Source organism: Staurois parvus, unplaced genomic scaffold, assembly GCF_062004578.1.
Source record: "Staurois parvus isolate SC_StPar_1 unplaced genomic scaffold, SC_StPar_1.0 ptg001014l, whole genome shotgun sequence".
Taxonomy (NCBI): domain Eukaryota; kingdom Metazoa; phylum Chordata; class Amphibia; order Anura; family Ranidae; genus Staurois; species Staurois parvus.
In genome coordinates, this window is record NW_028318810.1 from 1,929,759 (window position 1) to 1,949,431 (window position 19,673).

The 19,673-nt window shown below is 42.2% G+C and overlaps 1 protein-coding gene across 1 annotated transcript in view; it reads right to left on the bottom strand.

Moving 5' to 3' along the window:
* The window catches only part of LOC149441198 (intercellular adhesion molecule 5-like), a 73,333-nt gene that overhangs the window by 16,057 nt on the left and 37,603 nt on the right, over positions 1-19,673 (bottom strand). Inside the window, exons 3-6 of the mRNA XM_089657639.1 lie at positions 17,958-18,272; positions 9,636-9,908; positions 6,591-6,863; positions 3,395-3,637 (exon numbers count right to left, since the gene is read on the bottom strand). Of these exons, the coding sequence (XP_089513765.1) occupies positions 3,395-3,637; positions 6,591-6,863; positions 9,636-9,908; positions 17,958-18,272 (1,104 nt within the window). The remainder of the gene's footprint in view (positions 1-3,394; positions 3,638-6,590; positions 6,864-9,635; positions 9,909-17,957; positions 18,273-19,673) is intronic.

The window sequence follows — 19,673 nt, forward strand, 5'->3', positions numbered from 1 at the left end:
AGTCTTTGATTTACCACCTCAATTCTGCTTCTATGTGCAGTGTGAAGGGGGTGTGTCACTGTCATCCAATCAGGGCTCAGATTTCCCCTCACTGAGCTCTACAGAGTGTAACTTCAGTTCTCCGCCCCCTGCTTTTCAGAACTGAGAGATCCTGTGTAAACTTTGCACTTTCAACAGATGTAGAGAGGGCTACAGATAGAAAGGTACAACTTATGTAGGAGGATTTTTCTTATCTCTGTGTATCACCTGAGGTCAGTCACTTCACTGAGTATATGAGATGGTTTACAACCACTTTAAACCTCTTATTTCCAGCATATTTTAATCTTTACCTCATTACCACTACTCCATTCAGTACCAGGACAGCACAGTGGCTAAATGGTTAGCACTTCCGCCTGGCAGTATTAGGGTCATTGGTTCAAATCCCAACCACAGCACCACCTGCCTGGAGCCCTCATGCTCTCCCTGTGCCCGCATGGGTTTCCTCCAGGTACTCATTTCCTCCCACACTCCAAAGATATGCTGGTAGGTTAATTGGATCCTGTCCAAATTGGTATGTATGAATGTAAGTTGCGGACCTTAGATTGTACACCCCTTGAGGGTTAGGGACTGAAATGAATGTACAATATATATGTAAAAGTGCTGCATAAATTGATGGCACTATATAAGTACCAGAAATAAATAAAGAATTACTCCATACTTCAGAGTATGGAGGAGCATATGGCCAACTCCATGTGACAACTCTGAGACAATCAAACTCTAGTGACTAGCAGCTTACATAGAGTTTTTTTGTAATCCTGATGGCATAATAGAGCAATGTAGAAGAAAAAGGTAAACAAATATATGCTACTGGGGTGGCCTGCATTGAAGTGAACCTCTTTCTCTGTCCTGAATGGACAAAGAACATATTTACATTAAATCATTTTTGCCAACTTTCTCAGTTGCTGGACTGTTGTTTAATCTTTTACATATGCAGTTATACACATTATATTAGTAGCCCCCCACCTTTGTATATTCTAGTTTCTCCTGTTGCAAATAAATAAAATATCCATCAGAGGGAGAAGGATTTCACATAATGGCTACAGCAATCACGCAGTCCCAGGAACTCAGTGTAGGGATCTCACAAATAGACATGCATGAAAGTCTTGGGTGATTTAAAGTGATACTAAAGCTGTTCTTAAAAAAAAGAATAAAAGAGGTTTATACTTACCTGCTCTGTGCAACGATATTGCACAGAGAGGTCCCTTACGAAGTCTTTATCCATCCCTGGTCTGTGCTGTCCACTTCTTCTGCGGGTGCCCCCATAGCAATCTGTGTGATATAGGGGCACCAGTGCAGGTGCGCTTCCAAGCCAGGCTGTGTGCATCCATAGACATACAGAGTGCAGCCCAGCAACACCCCCCACTTCCCTTCTCACTGGATTTGACTGACAGCAGCAAGCTCCAGCCATGAGAAGAGGAAGTGAAAGGAGAGGAGCTGCAGCTGGTAACAGCACTGGATATATCAAAGGAGACCGGTGTTTAGGGACAGGGGGGTAGGAAAGGTAGCTAAATATTTTTTAACCTTAATGCAGGGAATGTATTAAAGAGGAACTTCACTCTCAATCATCATGAACTATTTTTAATCCTAATGCTGCTAGCATTAGTAAATAGATAGGAATGTATATTATATTTAATTGTTTTTTTTTACATTTCTTCAGTTCCTTCTTGGTTTCCATGGCTAGGCAAACAATGTCATACATTCCAGGAGTCTTCAGGAGGGGAGGAAGGGTTCTTAGCTCAGTCTATCTGTAGCTGGCCAGCTAAGACCAGTCCTAGCTTGCTGATATGGTTCACATATATGTGTATACCAAACCAATAACCTCAGTACAGTATATATGTGAATATGTTAAAGCCAAAAGCAAAATCATTGCTGTAATTTATGTCTTTGATTGTTATATGACATTTATATATTCATTGTGTTAGCAGAAGCAGAAAAGGAAAATATGCCTTTAAGAGTTAGTTAAAGATGAGCCAATCACAGACAGCCTCACACTGTACAGAGCCTTAACCAATCCCAGCCAGTTTCACATTTATGCCTGTGTAAAACTCCCTGCTATGATTTTCTAGAGACACATGCTCACCAGACAGAAGAGGAAACAGACAGTTCCAATCAGAAAAGCTTTATGGAGGCAGAGAAGGCCAAATAGTTCCACCAAATCAAACTTATCGAACTTACGAATCAAGTCACTGTAGAGTAATCTAACGAATTTATAAATCCAAGTGAATTTATCAATCTATCGAAATATACAGAACAAATTTATCGAATCGATTGAACCTATCGAGATAAGCTATTGAATCAACCCAATGTAATACGAATCAAACCATTGTAATATGAAAGAAACAAGCCATTGTAAGCAGTTATATGAAGAAGATTGAAGTTATTAAAGAAGTTAACTAAAGTATTCGGTGTGCTCTTTAAACCTACTGCATCCATAGAGCGGCATTGGAGGAATTACAGAGTAAAGTCAGTCTAATCAAATAAAGAAACAGCAACTGCATAATTTTTCTAATGCCACAGCGCACTAGGCACCAAAGGGTGCTGCGCCTGCCACACTATCACTGAGCTAAGGGCCAATGGATTCCAGCAAGTAAATGCTACATGAATCATCTGCCCTTATTCAAGATGGCCACAGCCAGAAATGACAGGGGGTGTTTTTCCAAAATGATTTCTCAGCAAAATAAGGCATGGGATATGGATGGAGGAGTTTGCTTTGAATATTAACAATGAATTAAATAGCATTTTTGGTTTGTGGTGCTCAGATGCAATGTAGTTTCACTTTAAGGTAAAAAAATGTTTAGACTTTAGAATCACTTTAACCTTTCGGTGTCTATTAAACACTGAAATATCTAATTTTCGTGGATGGATCCTTTCACCAGCAGTTGATCTGCCTAAAGAATAACTGTGTAATAAATTGGTTTTCCATTAACGTTCATACTCATGTCACCTGTATCACCCACCTGAGCCATCCCGCCAGAAAGCTGTCAATGTACCTGACAGCTCAAAAACAATCATAATCAAAAGCAGTGTGTATATGTGTGTCTGCAGGGCAGGGAATGCCTTGACCACTTATGATTGGCTAAGTACATTGACAGCTTCCTGGAGGCATAGCTTAGGTGGGTTTGGAGTAGGATCTGAACATGCCTGAGCTGATCCCAACTGCAGACTTGGTAGCCACCGCAAGCCCTGGGTGTCTTGGAGACTATAGCAGCAAGCAACCTTGAAAAAAATAATCAGCCAAATGACTGCCAATTTGAAATTTGTCATTACGTCCTTATACTCATTGGGTGACTCCAGGTATGACCACAGTAACTTAAAAAATACAATCTTTCATTCATTGTTTGAAATATATACATACATTGCACTGTAACTTCCACAGATTTGTTCACAGCTCCTATAGGATTTGATGCTTGGCATGTATAGACTCCAGACATTTTTCTTTCTGCAAGGAAGGATGTTGTGGTTTGCAGAAACATGTTGTTGAAGCTGCACTCTTCTTCAGGAGTTGGGTTCCCTTCAGACCGACAACCAAACATCCTTTCCTCTCCTTCTACCCAGACAATCGAGTCCGGACAGGAACTGTCACTGAATTCTGGCGGATCTGTGACAAGAGAAAACAAAGCTATTATATTTCAGCATGTCCATATACCCTGCTGGATTTATGTAGCACTATATGGCCCAAAGAATGGGGACACCTGACCCCCCCCCCCCACTTTTCTACCAGATTTGAGAGTGTGACTTTGGGAATTTCTGCCCATTCGACTAGAATGGGCAGAAATTGTGAGATAAGGTACTGATGCTGGACACAAACACTTGGCTCACAAGCTTTCCAATTCATCTCACAGGTGTTCAATGCAGTTAAGGTCAAGACACTGTGGAGGCAATTCAAGTTCCACCATACTAATCTCATCAAACCATGTCTTTATGGAGCTGTCTTTGTGCACAGTGGCACAATCATGCAATAGCAGATAAAGAAACATCAACAATTATTGTTTCAAGGTTGTAAGTGCATAAGTGTCTAAAATGTTCTAGTGTTACTAGTATCACTCACTGGAAACACCTGAACCCATACATTTGTCCACATGCTTTGGGTCCTGAAGTTGGTGTAGTGGTCAGGTGTCCATAAACATTTGGCCATATAGCGTATCATAAAATGTAGTCTCTTAAGATCCAAAATAGTTTGTGTTGCATAATTACATACAGTATCATATTTTCATTGTATACTGAACAATGATTTATATTTGTCCCATTACACACTCTGAGACAACCCGACAAGGACCCGGCCCCCCTCTTCATTTAGAATGGTACCCCATTGCACTTCCACAGCGCACTTGCATTGCAAGGCACCACAATCCACCACAACATGTGATGTGCTTTGCGTTACTTTGAATTTTTACATGCATTGAGATGCATTGTAGTCCATCCATCTTGCATGGGCTCCCCAATGCAGCGTAGCTGCAGTACTCTTCTATGCACCAAAACATGTACATTGTGGTGTAGCTGTGGCTGTGGTAGGATGCAGGGGCGGACTGACAACTCATGGGGCCCCCGGGCAATAGGGGATCATGGGGCCCCTGTGTCCTTGCCCAAACTCAAAAAAGCCTATGAAAAAGGTACCAGGGGCATCTCATGGGGCCCCCTACTGACCCGGGCCCTCGGGCAGTGCCCGAGTTTCCAAATGGTCAGTCCGCCCCTGGTAGGATGCTTTCAGGAATAAGCAGTACTCAGGAGTCTGCTCAAGGTCCCATGTTCTGTGCAGAAGTTCCTGCAAGCAGAATGAATGGAGCTTAGAAATACTGAGGATTATGAACTTCAAGGGTCTAGAGCAGTGAGCTGGAGATCAGGGATCTCTATATAATCTCCAATCCCAAATACAGAATACAGGAGAGACATCAAAGGTTTATATAGACCCATTATGTCTCCTAAAGTTGGCATGTCACCACCCACATCATGTGGACAAAGGGAACATCCTACACAAGTAGCAGTAATCTGGTTGGTGGAGATCAACAGCTAGACAGATAGTGGCCTACAGGGAAACTATAGTGGTTTTTACCCAGTTTTAGTTCTCTGAAACTAATATTTGACAGAATTATCTATATTATGTCTAAAATGTTTTACAAATAAACATTTACTACAGTGTGCTAGGCTAGTTGATAAGAGAGCCCAGTACTAGCACTACACTTAAGGCTGCTGTTGAAGATCTGAACAGGGCCATATGAGATGGAGGGGAGGCTGAGTTTCTCTTTTGTTCCATTCAGCTCTATATATGTAGCCTGAGATCCTGCTCTGCAAGTCTGTATTCTTAGACCTCTCTTTCTATGTCTCCTTTATTGATCAGCTGGTCACTCCAAGGAAGCTTCAAAAAGAAATAATTCTTCTTAAAGGTCCAGCCCTGTATACTGTCAAGTAGGCACAAGATGGTAATATAACTGTCAATGCCAATGTCTTCTGAAGTGCTTGTTTCCTGGCTGTCATTCTGATCTAATGGGTTCTAAAGGTTCTGAGAAACTGACCTGCAACAAGTATGTAGAATGGCTTCATTTTCTACAGGTCAATTACTCAAACAGTATTAAAGAAGGATTCCAGGTATGGCATTCTTTATATAGTCACATTGGTCCAGCTTGAACCAATGTAAATATGTATATAACATGCCTGTGGGATCCCTGCAGAAGCTTCAAATCACTTTAGTAGACACAGCTCCTCCATTGATCTCCACCATCTTCCGGGTCCAGTGCTGAGTGGTGTGCCCTGCTGCATTCTGAATACAGGAGGTTGGCCGCTTGTGACATTGCCAACCAAAGTAACTATGAAAAAAAATGCCATATCTGGAATCCTTCCTTAAAGTATGAGACAGCCAGGTAACTAGGAACATCTAAGGTAGGTCAGTAATGGGAGCCTCTATGAATATTTTAATTTGGGTTTCCAATAGGTAAGAATAAATGTGAATAATAGAAAATAATCATAATAATAATAAATTGTGGTAATACGATTATTGAAAACAGTGGCGTTCCGAGGTAGATGCGGGGGTGCATGCCGCACCAGGTGACACCTACCGCATGGGGTGGGGTGACACCAGACCCGCTCCACGAAAGGTAAGTTGTAAAGCACCGGGTGACACTGACTGCACGGGGTGACACCAGACCTGCTCCACGAAAAGGTAAGTTGTAAAGCACTGGGTGACACTTATTGCACGGGGTGACACCAGACCCGCTCTGCGAATGACCCCCCGTATGCATGCCAACGATCCCCACAGGATGGATCGGATCTGCGGATTGGGGAGCATAATGGATCAGAGTCCGATCCATTATGCTCGATCTGCAGATCCAATCCATCCTGCAGGGATCGTTGGAGGGGGTGTCACCAAGTGTTATCGCACCGGGTGACACCAACCCTAGGGATGCCCCTGATTGAAAATACTATTATTGAAAATAAAATACTATAGACCAGTAGGGCTTTTCTTTTTTCAGGCAGGTCACATTAATCTTAAGAAACATTGATGAATATTGGTTGTGTTTGCTGCATTGCAAAACCTGTTTATGACACAAGACACTTACAGTGCACAGTGAGGGTCTCTTCTTCTTTAAGTAGCGCCTTATTATTGTCCCGAATGAATATTTCACAGGTAACAGTTAGACTTGGTTTTCTTTCTGTTATGGTGATTTTTTCAGCCAGGTCCGGGAGTTCCTCCTTCTTCATTTCTGCTCCATCCACACTTATGGACAGACCGAAGTACTCTGCATTACCCTGGACTATACCACAGTCAGCGGTCACCGTGTCACCCAGGTTTACAACCTCTCTGGACACTGTGAGGTTTACCTTAGGACGATCTGACAAAAAAAAGAAATAAATGAATAAAATAAAAATAAATACATTCAGTGAAGGTGTGAGTGGGGCACTTGCACCTCAGATTACACACATTTAGGCAAAACCATGCCCACTTTTATTTGTAAAAAACTAAAGGGAATATAAAATCTTTTAAAGTGCTACTAAACCCACAGCAGTGAAATTGGTCTGTATGTGCAGTAAAGCATGCTTGTTATACTCACTGAGGAACCTACGGGATTAATCCTCTGCATTGTGTAAAAAGGTTGTTTAATCCTGTCTTTTCTGATCCTCCCCTTCTTCCAGTGTCCCCAAACCATCTGCCATAGTACAGGGCAGCAGTGGCAAGTCTGCACATGCTCTATTTGGTGTGTAGTGTTAGAAAGTGTTGTTTTTTTTTTTCTTTTTTGAGGGAGTGCATGTGATAGGCACAGGGCCAATCAGCACTGTCCGGACAAAGGGTCAGGGGTCATGCAGCCTCATAGGACAGTCAGAGGAGAATGAAAGCTTCTGCTACAAGATTAACTAATGCTCTGCCAGACACTGATAGAAGTCACAAGACTGCTCTACCTACTGATAGAAAAGATGTTTAGCAGTTTATATTTACTAAAATAATTGCATTTCCATGTTGTGTGTACTGTGGGAGACCTGATATAGTGAATGCAGAGTCCTGGGAGACCAGATATAGTGAATGCAGGGTCCGGGGAGACCAGATATAGCACTTTACCCAATTACATAGTGTGAACAGGCTCTTATACTTTGTTGCCATATCAGCCACTCACTTCTTATGGCCAAACGTTTGGTTGGGAAAAGCACTGTAGGTGCGACATAATGGTCACATGACCACTCACCTAGGAGTACATGGTCCCTTATCCTCACTGAAAGCATAGGGCATCTGTCCCAGGCCTACGCACATCAAGAGCAGTGGTGTATTTAGGTTTTGTGCTGTCCTAAGCAACACAAAAATTGCACAGCCCCCACGCCCACCCTGCAGGGAAGCCTGACTCAAACCACACCACCCAACCTCTCAATGGCCTAGAGAGCCTTCCATGCCTCTCCCCCCCCACAGACCCACTACCACGATTCCCTCCAACGGTTGAGAGAGAGAGAGAGACACCGTCCTTCACAGCTCCGGAGATCCCCGGGAACGAGAGTCGGGCTCTGCATACACAGTCAACAAGCCCACAGCCTCTCATGGATCCCACCTGGTCCCCATGCCGCGGGTGTTTCCTCTTCCGCAAAAAAAAAACTCCGCCCTAGGCAAATGCCTTGTTTGCCTTGTTGTGAAAACGCCCCTGATCAGGAGTACATATTCCCTCATCCCCAATGGAAAAACAGCACAGGCATGCCGTGCCCTAAGCTGCAGAGCATGCTTTGTAGACATCACATAATGGTCTCATTCCTAGTACCATAATACCAGAGTACATGCTAGGCTGAAGTACGCAGATAAAAGTGGCTACATCGGGGCTCCATGGGACACTGCAAGGCAGGTTAACCACTTAAATGTTAAGTATACAGAAGCAGCACAGCAGAAGGCCCCTGCATACAACCGTCTTTGTCAGGTAGAAGCAGCTGATGGAGGTGACAAGCGGCTGTCCTGCTCTGACATATTTATGTGTTGGACTATTGGCATTCGTAAGCAACGGATTTTTACAGAGAACCCAGATAAGAAGTAAGAGGACCCAGGAAAACGTGAAACAGAGACAAGAGCTCTACCTGCTGACCAAAAATTTAAATACATCATATTTATAGGCAATATTTCGCAGTAGCCCATAAAAATACAAAATGGCACCATAATTTGTTGGGGTGGACAGAAGACTAGACAGGTAGAGTGTTCTGCACTTTCCTCTCCAGCTCCTTCTGTAGCTGTAATGGTTCTCAAGGGTCCAGACCTCAGTCCTATAAAAAGCATTGCAGGTACATTGAGGGGCTGAAGGGTTGGGTGTCATGATGGAGATAGAGAAAGATTAGAATGATACTCCGGGATAGTGTAAAAATGACCTTTGCTGTACCCCCCTTGCACTGCAAGGGTTAAATGTTTGTTTTGTCAGTGTCAGGGGTCTCCAAACTCTCTAAACATTGAGCCAGTTTACTGTCCTTCAGACTTTACAAGGGCTGGACTGCAGCCAGTGGGAGTAGAGAAGGTCCTGAGGTCAGTGGGAAAAAAATAATGCCCCTTTATTTGGTGTCAGTGGGAGGAATTCTGCCCCATCATTGATGTCATTGGACCTTATAATTTGTATCACTGGAAGGAATTGTGTCTCATCATTGGTTCATCGGTGTCATTGGAAGGAGTTGTGCCCCCTTCATTGGTGTAAGTGGAGGGAATTATACCTAATTTGTATCAGTGGATGAAATAGTGCCCCAAGGGCCAGTTAAAAGCAAGCAAAGGGCCACATCTGCCCCCTGGGCCACAGTTTGGCGACTACTGGTCTATGGGGAATGGAATATTCATTAATACTGATCTTCTGCTTTGTTGTCCCAGCAGGTCCTCTCTGCTAATCCTGGGATGTTGGCAGGTCCTTGCCACTCTCACATACAATGCAGGACCGCTGGTCCTGTATTGTACATAATGGCGTTTGAAAGCCTACCACCCGAGGAGTGGCAAAGGGAACCAGCTAAGGGGGACTGGTCTTGCGGCTAGGGGAAGCCTGCAGAATAATGCGATACTTCAATGGAATGAATGCTTGCAGTGTGGTGTTGGTGCTGGGGGGAGTGTCATTTTTTTGTCCAAAAGGTGGGCAATGTGTGTACTATAGTGAGGAACGTGTACTTACCATAGATATATATTCCCATTTTGCTCTGCTTGGTCATAGTGAACACCTCAGATGCACAGAGCAAAGTATGCTGAGCCGCAGGTAGGTCATTGGTATTCAGATTAAATGAAGTGAACACATTCCCAGTGGCACTGGTGTCAGGAAAACCATCAACGGACAACATTGTAATGAAATGTTCTGGAGGGAACGCTTTGGGGACGTCACAGCTGATATCAGTCACCGTCCCTTTTTCCACCCAATCCTCGGCTGTAATGCGGAGACCCTCAGGCAGAGCTGTCATCAGAAGTAACAGAGAAATAAACGACTGATTCTTGTAACATAAATGGGCTTATTCAATAATGTAGAGGGATGAGGAATGAGAAAGAGCAGCAATCCACATTATCACATTATTACTCATATCATTCATAGAAAAAAATAATATACTAGGCTTGCTTGTACACAATCCAAGAGCAGCTAACATTTAAAACCCAGTACCTAAAAACCCCAAACTGCCCGTCTGTATCCACCAGCTCACAGCATCATTATTAATGACAATACATTTAAGCACGGCATAGCAGGAAAATCTATGGTTGTGTTCTGTCCCATCTGTATGTTTCTCTTTTGTATTGAACTGCATCAGGTTATTATTGTTCTGCAGTATGCTGAGATCTTGAGGTGGTTTAGAGCCACTACAAATTGTTTACTAGGTGGCAGGGGCGGACTGACCATTTGGAAACTCGGGCACTGCCCGAGGGCCCAGGGTCAGTAGGGGGCCCCATGAGATGCCCCTGGTACCTTTTTCATAGGCTTTTTTGAGTTTGGGCAAGGACACAGGGGCCCCATGATCCCCTATTGCCCAGGGGCCCCATGAGTTGTCAGTCCTCCCCTGCTAGGTGGTCTGGTATTTCCCTCTGTTCTCCCCTCAACTTTAGGGCTAGTTAGTTCAGTTCCAGCTAGACCACCTATTTCTTCCATGTTCCCTTTGTCAGTGTTAGTACTGCGCAGAGATAGGGCTTGGGAAAGTCATTGTCTTCTTACACTTCAAAAGACTGGAGAAAAATCAATGTACTGCAATTAGCTGAAGTAAAATTGCATTTGATTCAACTTCTGTGTCTTGTTGAAGAGTCAAAGTGCATGTTACCTCAGCATTTCATATTCCTGATATGTGTCTGTGCTACAGTGTTCTTGCATTATAAATATCCTGTTTTCTTTTCATTGCTTCCTTTGTGTGAAATACTTGTTGACCCTGCCAGTCCTCCTGCTTTCCTATTTCATACTGACCATCCCACGGCAAGGAAGCACATCCAACCCAGCATGGTCAGTTTTCTTCTTTGCATTCTGCTTGGGAGCACAGCCTGCTTGTAATCCAGTGGTTAGAATTCTGCTGACATGACCCCCCTGCACAGCCCTACACTGAGAAGATCAGTGTGCTGCTGTTTCTCTGCCTCCTGATGACATACCTCCTGCAATCTCTACCCCTATCTCTCCAAGTCCCTAATACAGCTGAGAACAGCTATGATCACTTATAAAAAAAGAAAAAGAGAACAAAGGCAATTATATTTTTTTTTGTATATATACACAAATCTTTGCTTTGCTTTTGTATTTTAAACTGAATGGGTGGTTTTACAAGGTGAGGGCTCACATATACTTTAACCTCTTGCCGCCAGTGCCTCCCGGCCCATTAAGGGGTTTTAAATGCTAGGAGGCGGGGTGGGGTTTGTGATCATGTGACCGCTGCTATTGGCTGTCACAGTGGTCAGATGATTGGAAAACTCCTGATCGCAAGTAGACATCGGGATCTTTCCATTAGCCACCAGTAACTGTGCTGGGTGCATAATCTGGGCACAGTTCTGTTTTTTTTTTTGGGTGTGCATATATGTTAAGGCCCACCTGCCACGGCTGGCGGGAAGGAGATAAGCAGCCTGTGGATGGTGTCAAGTCAGTAGGTGACCATACTATCAGGACAGACTGGGTCTAAGGAGATATGTCAATGCATAAAGCATTTGAAACAGAACACATTGGGGTTGATTTACTAAAACTGGAGAGTGCAAAATCTGGTGCAGCTGTACATGGTAGCCAATCAGCTTCTAGCTTCAGCTTGTTCACTTAAGCTTTGACAATAAAACCTGGAAGCTGATTGGTTTCTATGCAGAGCTGCACTAGATTTTTCATTCTCCAGTTTTAGCAAATCAACCCCATTATATTTAAGCTTTTTGTACTACCGACATGCTTGTACTGTATATTACATATCAAGGTGGAACACATATGGAAGAAAAATATATTTGAAATATTTTTTTAAAATACTCTTCCCAAATATATAGATATATATGTGAAATATTACAATTTTGGCCATATTCAATATATTTAAAAATATATTTCAATAAATGAATATATATATATATATATACACACATATATATATATATATATATATATATATATATATATAGTATGTTGAAATGTGTTTTTATTGCAGAATATATGAAAAATATTTGTAAAAATACATTTCTAATATACAAATCTACATTTCTGGAATGCATTTACAAATATATGTACAAATATGTTATTTTTATATTTTTTTTATATGTTAAAAAAAATCTGAAGAGTGTATTTAAAAAATATATATTTTTAAAAATATTTTTCATATATTTTGTAATATATAAAAAAAAGCAGTTCAATATGCAGTATATATATATATATATATATATATATATATATATATATATATATTGAAATATATTTTGAAATATATTGAATATGGCCAAAATTGTAGTATTTTAAATATATGTTAATATATTTGGGAATAATATTTTTAAAATATATTTCAAATATATTTCTCTTCCATGTGGGAATGGACACTCACAGGAATACATTCTGTACATACACCTGGTTATTAGAGGTGTAGGGACACCTAAGTATTGCTTGTGATAAAGGGTTGCAGGTTTTTAAATATTGTCAAAAAGTGCACAGGAACAGGATGATTTGAATGAAGTATGTAAATGACACCTCCTTTCTCCCTTTATACTTTTTTGCTGGTTTTATTTGCCACACACTCAACAGTTCCAGTTCCCAACTATCAGAGACTCCATATGCCAGCTTAACATGCTAGACCCATAGACATCTATGAGATACCTACAGAACCCAGACAGATGATAGAACTGGAGTGTCAGCCTGAGATGCTAATTAATCAATCCAGATTTTAGGTGACCCTGTCACCACAGGCTCACTTGTATTGAAAGCCATACCTATAAAAACAAGTGAATATATCTTTCAGGTGGCCTTGTGTTTTAACACCACTGCTTCCAGCCTGATGAAGTATTTGACCATTTGGGTCCGTCGAATACCTGTTTTCCTCACTGGTTGTTGTGGTTCCTCCCACAGGTTCTTACAATTTTGCCAGCAACAGGAATGCCGCACACTATGATGCAAAATAATATTCTTCCTTTAAGGAAATAGCCAGCAGGAACACGCTCTATCCTGACATGTTTTGCACCAGGCACAGAGCTTTCTTTCATGCTGTGCCTAGTCTGAAACATGTCGGAATAGAACTTGTTCTTGTTGCCTAGTTTAACAGAAGAAGACTATTGGTTTGCATCTCATGGTGCGGCACTCCTGATCTCACCTGGAGCAGAATGTGAAACATTTGAAACAGGCTCACATGTTCTGTGATGTTTGACCCAGCAGGGGAAACCAATGCAGGTGGCAGAGGATCAGGAATTCTATACACCTGGACATGTTGAATACATGCAGGAGATAAAGAACAGAGATGTGGTGGCCACTAGAAAGGTAAGTACCAGGGGCAGACTGACCATTCGAGCACTGCCCAAAGACCCGGGGTCAGTAGGGGGCCCCATGAAATGTCCTTGGTACCTTTTATAGGCTTTTTTGGGTGTGCTTTATGTGTGGGCAAGGACACAGGGGCCCCATGATCCCCTATTGCCTGGGGGCCCCATGAGTTGTCAGTCTGCTCCTGGTAAGTGCTGTATATCACTTCTTCTTATTTTACAGGTATGTTTCTGGATACAACCAAGTAACCCTGTTTTGATGGAGTCACTCTAAGCTGGAAACCAGGTATTAGGGCAGATGGAGAAAGTGAACATAAAAAAGTCCTGTAATGAATAATCTAAGGGCAGAAAGGTGCAGGGCATGTAGGGGAGGGGGTATAAAAATGTCATTTGTGTAGATTGAAATTCTACATTAACATTGGTGGACCTGTCATTAACCACTTGCCTACCAGGCAGTTATACCCCCTTATTTACCAGGCCAATTTTCAGCTTTCAGAGCTGTCGCACTTTGATTGACAATTGCACAGTCATGCAAGATTGTACCCATATGAAATTTTTATCATTTTTTTCTCACAAATAGAGCTTTCTTTTGGTGGTATTTAATCGCTGCTGGGAGCTTTACTTTTTGTGCTATAAGCAAAAAAATGCAAAAAAAAATTGAAAAAAAAAAAAAAGTTTCTTTGTTTCTATTATAAAATTTTTCAAACAGGTAATTTTTCTCCTTCACTGATGTGCGTTGATGAGGCAGCACTGATGGGCACTGATAGGCAGCACTAATGAGGTGGCATGGATAGGCGGCACTGATAGGCAGCACTAATGAGGTGTCACGGATAGGTGGCACTGATATGCGGCACTGATTGGTGGCACTGATAGGTGACACTGATAATGGGTACTGATAGATAGCACTGATAGGTGGCACTGACTGACATCACTGCTGGGCACTGACTGGCGGCACTGCTGGGCACTGACTGGCACAACCGCTGGGCACTGACTGGCACAACCGCTGGGCTGCACTGATGGGCACAGGTGGGTGGCACTGGTGGGCACAGGTGGGTGGGCACAGGTGGGTGGCACTACTGGGCACAGGTAGGTGGCACTTCTTGGCACAGTTGGTGACACTGCTGGGTGGCACAGGTGGGCGCACTGCTGGGCACAGGTGGGTGCATTGCTGGGCACAGGTGGGCGCACTGCTGGGCACAGGTGGGTGGAACTTGTGTGTGGCACTGCTGGGCACCGATCATCAGGGCACTGATGATCAGTGACCCTGGTGATCGGTGCCGATCCCCGTTCTGACAACTGCCGGTTTTCGGCAGTACTTTCCTCACGATCTGACAGCGTGAGGAAAGTGCAGCCGAGAACCGGCATTTGCATTTCCCGGTGATCAGCGTGTCATTGGACATGGCTGATCACGCGGTAAAAGGCCGCTGTGATTGGCCTTTTACCACGTCACGTGATCAGCTGTGTCCGTAGGACACAGCAATCACGGAGAGTGCGTTCTGGGAGGACGTCATATGACATCCACCCAGAACTGGCCGGCTGCAGTGCAGCCGTCATTCGGCTATCTGCGGTCGGCAAGTAGTTAAACAATTACAAGCTGTCTTTAAGAATATGACTGGGGTCCCCCATAGTCTTGAAGTACAGACAGATCTGCTTGGAGAATCTAAGGCCTCTTCATCAGCCATTTCTGTACTATGCACTACAAGAGAGGAAAGTATCCTTTGCAATGAGCCAGAAATAAGTATGCCATATACAGCTCAAATTGTGGTCAAGTTCTGATGAACTGGACAAATTTCAAGATGAGCGTGGCCCTGTTGGCACCACTCAGCTTGCAAGACTAAAAAAAATGAAGGAAAATTGTTGGCTGAAGAGTCAAACCATCTAATCAGAAGCAGTCACTGTTCAGGCATTCAGACAGCCTTGATTGCCAGCTGTCAGAATACAATAGCCATCAAGGGAAGTTCCTCCATCTACACTTTTTAGTATAGATGGAGGTAGAGCCAGATTTGGACCTTGGGTGGGCCCTGGGGCACTTCAAGTTTGGGGGGCCACGGGGCACTTTAAGTTTGGGGGACCACAGAGCTGCTTTTCATTCTCAATGACAGTCACACATTTTTAAAATGCATGACAAATTTTCCTGATATATTCTTTATCCTCTTCTTCGACTCTTTCTATTTACTTTTTTTGGTCTCCTTATTTTTGTTAGATGGCAACATGAAACTGCCCATGTTTACTGACCGATAGAATATTTGCTACCCTACTGGGGTTGTGTTTTCTAGTTTACAACATCATTGGTTGATGTATTCTTATGTGCCTATGTATGCCATGAATCTGTTTGTTTACCACAACTCACCATGTAGGTGGGCTATGTTTTCTATTTTTCTGTATACCACTTTTTACAGATTTTCAATAAAAATATTGAACTATAAAATGCATGACATAACATCATTCTGAGGTCATGAGACACACACACGCAGTCATAGTGCTCTATGTGTGGTTAGCTTGAGCCACCAAGAATTGTTTTTACAAAATATACGATACAAAATACCAGTCCAGAGTAAAAACTTTTACAGATGATGACCGGAAAAATACTACTTCCCAAGATACATTTAAGAAAAAAGTATTTTTTTAAATTATACATTTTATATTATTTTATTATTATTTATTTGTTTTTATTTTATATATAAATATTATATTGTTTTATACAATTTTTGTAATGGGGGCCCCTTCTGTCAGGGGGGCCTAGAGAAGTTGCCCCTTTTGCCTCCTTATAAATCTGTCACTTAATGGAGTAATGTATTACATTTCCCTCATTCAGCACATAGCTAACCATAGACTGGCTTGGGCAGATGGATTAATATGCAAGCAAATGTTTACATTGATTTTTGTACATGAAACCCCCCCCCCCCGTCCTTGGTATCACTGGTCCACATGTCTTTAATATTCTCAGCACACAACCTATTTGCAGGCTAAGTCCTCATGCACACTTGACGTTTTTACAGCGGCTGTTTTTTGGCTTTTGACATTATTTTCTATAGCTAGTAACCCCCCCCCCCCCCAGCATGTTATCCTATGTGTTTGTGCACGCATAGACTTTAATCTACGTTTTTTGGCTGGGATGTTTTGTGGCTGGAAAAAACCCCCAGGACTAGTGGGTTTCCAGAGGTTTTTTAGCTGTAAAAACGTTCTAACACTGAAAAATGCATCAAAACGCGGTAAAACGCCGCAAACCAGCTTTTGGGACTTTTTTTGACCAAAAAAAAATTTTCTGGTAAAAAAAAGCTTAAAAACACAAACGCTGAAAAACGCGGGAAAATGCCGTTAATTGCAGCTAAACGCTAATAAAAGCTGAAAAACGCACGTTTGTAACATGACTTTACACAGCTAATGTTACCAGCGTTATCAAAATGTCCTGAGTGCATAAGAACGAAATGCTGTACAGTAGTCACATACAGAAATTTGGAAGATAATGCAGAAAAAGTAAATTGGTATGGGATGTGGGGATATGATTGGTTGAACATCATCCCTCAAATCTACCCAAAAATATGTCCATGCTACCTGCCTACATCGAATGAAGGTATTTTTTTAAAGTGTCTGAGTTGTCTTTGGAATTGCTCTTTAATAACATTTTCAAGATTGAATAAGCAACTGTTTACAGGCAGAGCTAAGAGATTTCAAAGAACTATTAGGCCCCATGTACACAGGACACTTCTGAACTATCGAAACTGACTACTGGAAAACGTAGGTTAAAAAACATCTATTTAGCCGCATTTGCATACTGAATTTATGTGCGTTTGCGTTTAGAAGCGTTTTTTAAAAGATAAGCACAGGAGAACCTCCCAAATGCACAGAATGCACTGAAAAGTGGTAAATTATTAACTATTTCAGACTGTTTCAGAGAAATACAGAGTAGAAGCAGAGACAGCAGTATGTGTTGAGATTAGCTTAGGTGTGAGTTGCTCATTAACATTTCTTTTGTTTCCAAGGGTGGGAAAGGTGTCTGGTGGAGGGAGTCATTAAGGTCACCTGGCAGGGGGTCTGCATGAGGAATTTGAGGTGTGAATGGTCATTAACATATCTTTTGTTTCCAAGGGTGGGAGAGGTCTGAGGTGTGAATTGGTAATTACAATGTGTGATAAGCTTGGTAGGAACATCCTGTGTTCAGTGTTTTGTCCATCTGAGTACCTTAAAAATGCTTTGCATGTATTTTTCATTATGAAAAAAGGCTCTGGACAGCATTGGGAACTGGAAGAGTTAAAAAATGTTTCAAACGCAACCGCTTATAAACATGATTTGCCGCGTTTAGCCACGTTTACAAGCGTTTTGTGTTTGAAACGCTGATAAAATCGACTGCTGAACGCAAGTTTTCTGCATTAAAAAAAACGACTGTAAACTTAAATGCCTATAAACGAAGATGTGTACATGGACACATAGGAAAACATTAGGGAGAGTTCAGGGGCTGATGAAAAAAATGCTGAACAGATCCTAAACGTGAGTTTATCAGCTGCAGCGTACATGAGCCCTTATAGACTGTGTGCAGTAAATAGAGGAAATAACTTACCATATGTCCTGACAGGGACTATAGATGACCGCATAGTGGTATTGGAGACTTTTGTAAGATTTAATGTGACCTGGCAGGCAAAGTCTTGCAGGTTATCACGACGATTTGCGATAAACTTAAATGTTTCCGTCAGATTTTGTGGGCCTCTTCTGGTGTCATTTTCATATGTTCTGTTGAGAAATAATTCTCCTCCTCTGGTCACTGATAAAATGACATATTCGACAGGAGCCACACCATACACTGAGCATGTGACTTCATATTCTTTGTCCTCCTCCAGTACCTCCTTCAGGTCTATGTCCAATTGAGATGGTAGAACTGTAATTACACAAAATGTAAGTCATTCCACCGTATTCATATAGAGTAGACTGAGACATTGTTATTTAAAGAGGTAGTAAACTTAGAAATAAAAAAAAAATCTCCCTACAAGGTAAAGGCATAATTTGCTAGTATGCATCACATAGCTGAAGTTGAACTGCAGGCACAAAATCTTTAATTAAAATATATTTCTTAATGGCCGCAAAGGATATAAATCAACTTCAAATGCTTTTGGAAGCCTAGGCATTTGTATATATAGCGGAGACATCATCATTGAGGTAGACGTAGCCTGTGCTGTGCAGAGTTGTGGGAGGGACCCAACAGGTCCCACCCACTACAGGATGCCTCCAGGAGGGGGTGGAGACAAGACCAGTCACCCAGCACAAGGAGATGGAGAAGCAGTGGGCGGTCTTTATTACAGGAAGTTCTGCACAGTGGAAAAGTTTAACACTGGATTACTGCAAAGAAATACACAAATCAAGAATCAAGGAAGAATACAAGCGACGAATGTATTGAGACAATATTTAGGTGCAGTTTGGAACATGAACCTGAAGGCACACTTTGTGTTACAGTATCTCTGACTCTGCCTTCAATGTTCCTGATGAAACGGCTGTGGAACATCTGGAGAAACTTCAACCACAGCCCACATAGTTCCCCTGCCAGTCAAGATGTATTACTACATAACCACCTCCTGTCTGTTCGTTGTATATAAACGGCCGGATGGTGGCAGTGCAGGGTCGGGTGGCTGTTTATAAACGGCCTCCCCACATCCTGCTTGTGCTCGCTCCCTGGGAGTGCGCGCTCCCTGGGAGTGCGCAGCACTGCGATCCGGTGCCCGCTGTGTCCTCCGAACACAGTGGAACACCGATCGTCAGACGGGACCTCTGTGCGAGGTCCCGATCATGTGATCACTGATTGACCAATCAGTGATCACATGCAGAGTAGTAAGCAATGATGTCACTTATGACATCATTGCTTACTACATGTGAAATCTGTGAATGATCGCAGAGGTCACATGGTACAAGGCTATTCACAACAGCCTTGTAACATGTGATAAGCTGTGACCAATCACAGCTCACACAGTATTTCTCAATGGCTGCAAGAATGCAGCTAGAGAGAAGGAGAAATTATTGTTTTTACAGCCTTTATGGGTGTAAAAGCAATCAGTATAAAAAAAAAAAAAAATCTTCATCACCCCCAACAAGTAGTACAGTGTCACCATGGTGACACTGTACTGCTATGGTGACAGTATGTAAAAAAAAAAAACATAAATAATAATATAAAAAAATTAAAAAAAAGTAAAAAAAATGTTTAAAAATGATAATTTTTGGTTATAAACTAATTTGGGTTATTCTTTTTTACTAAATAATTTTGGCCAAGATTTATGATGAAATGCTATTT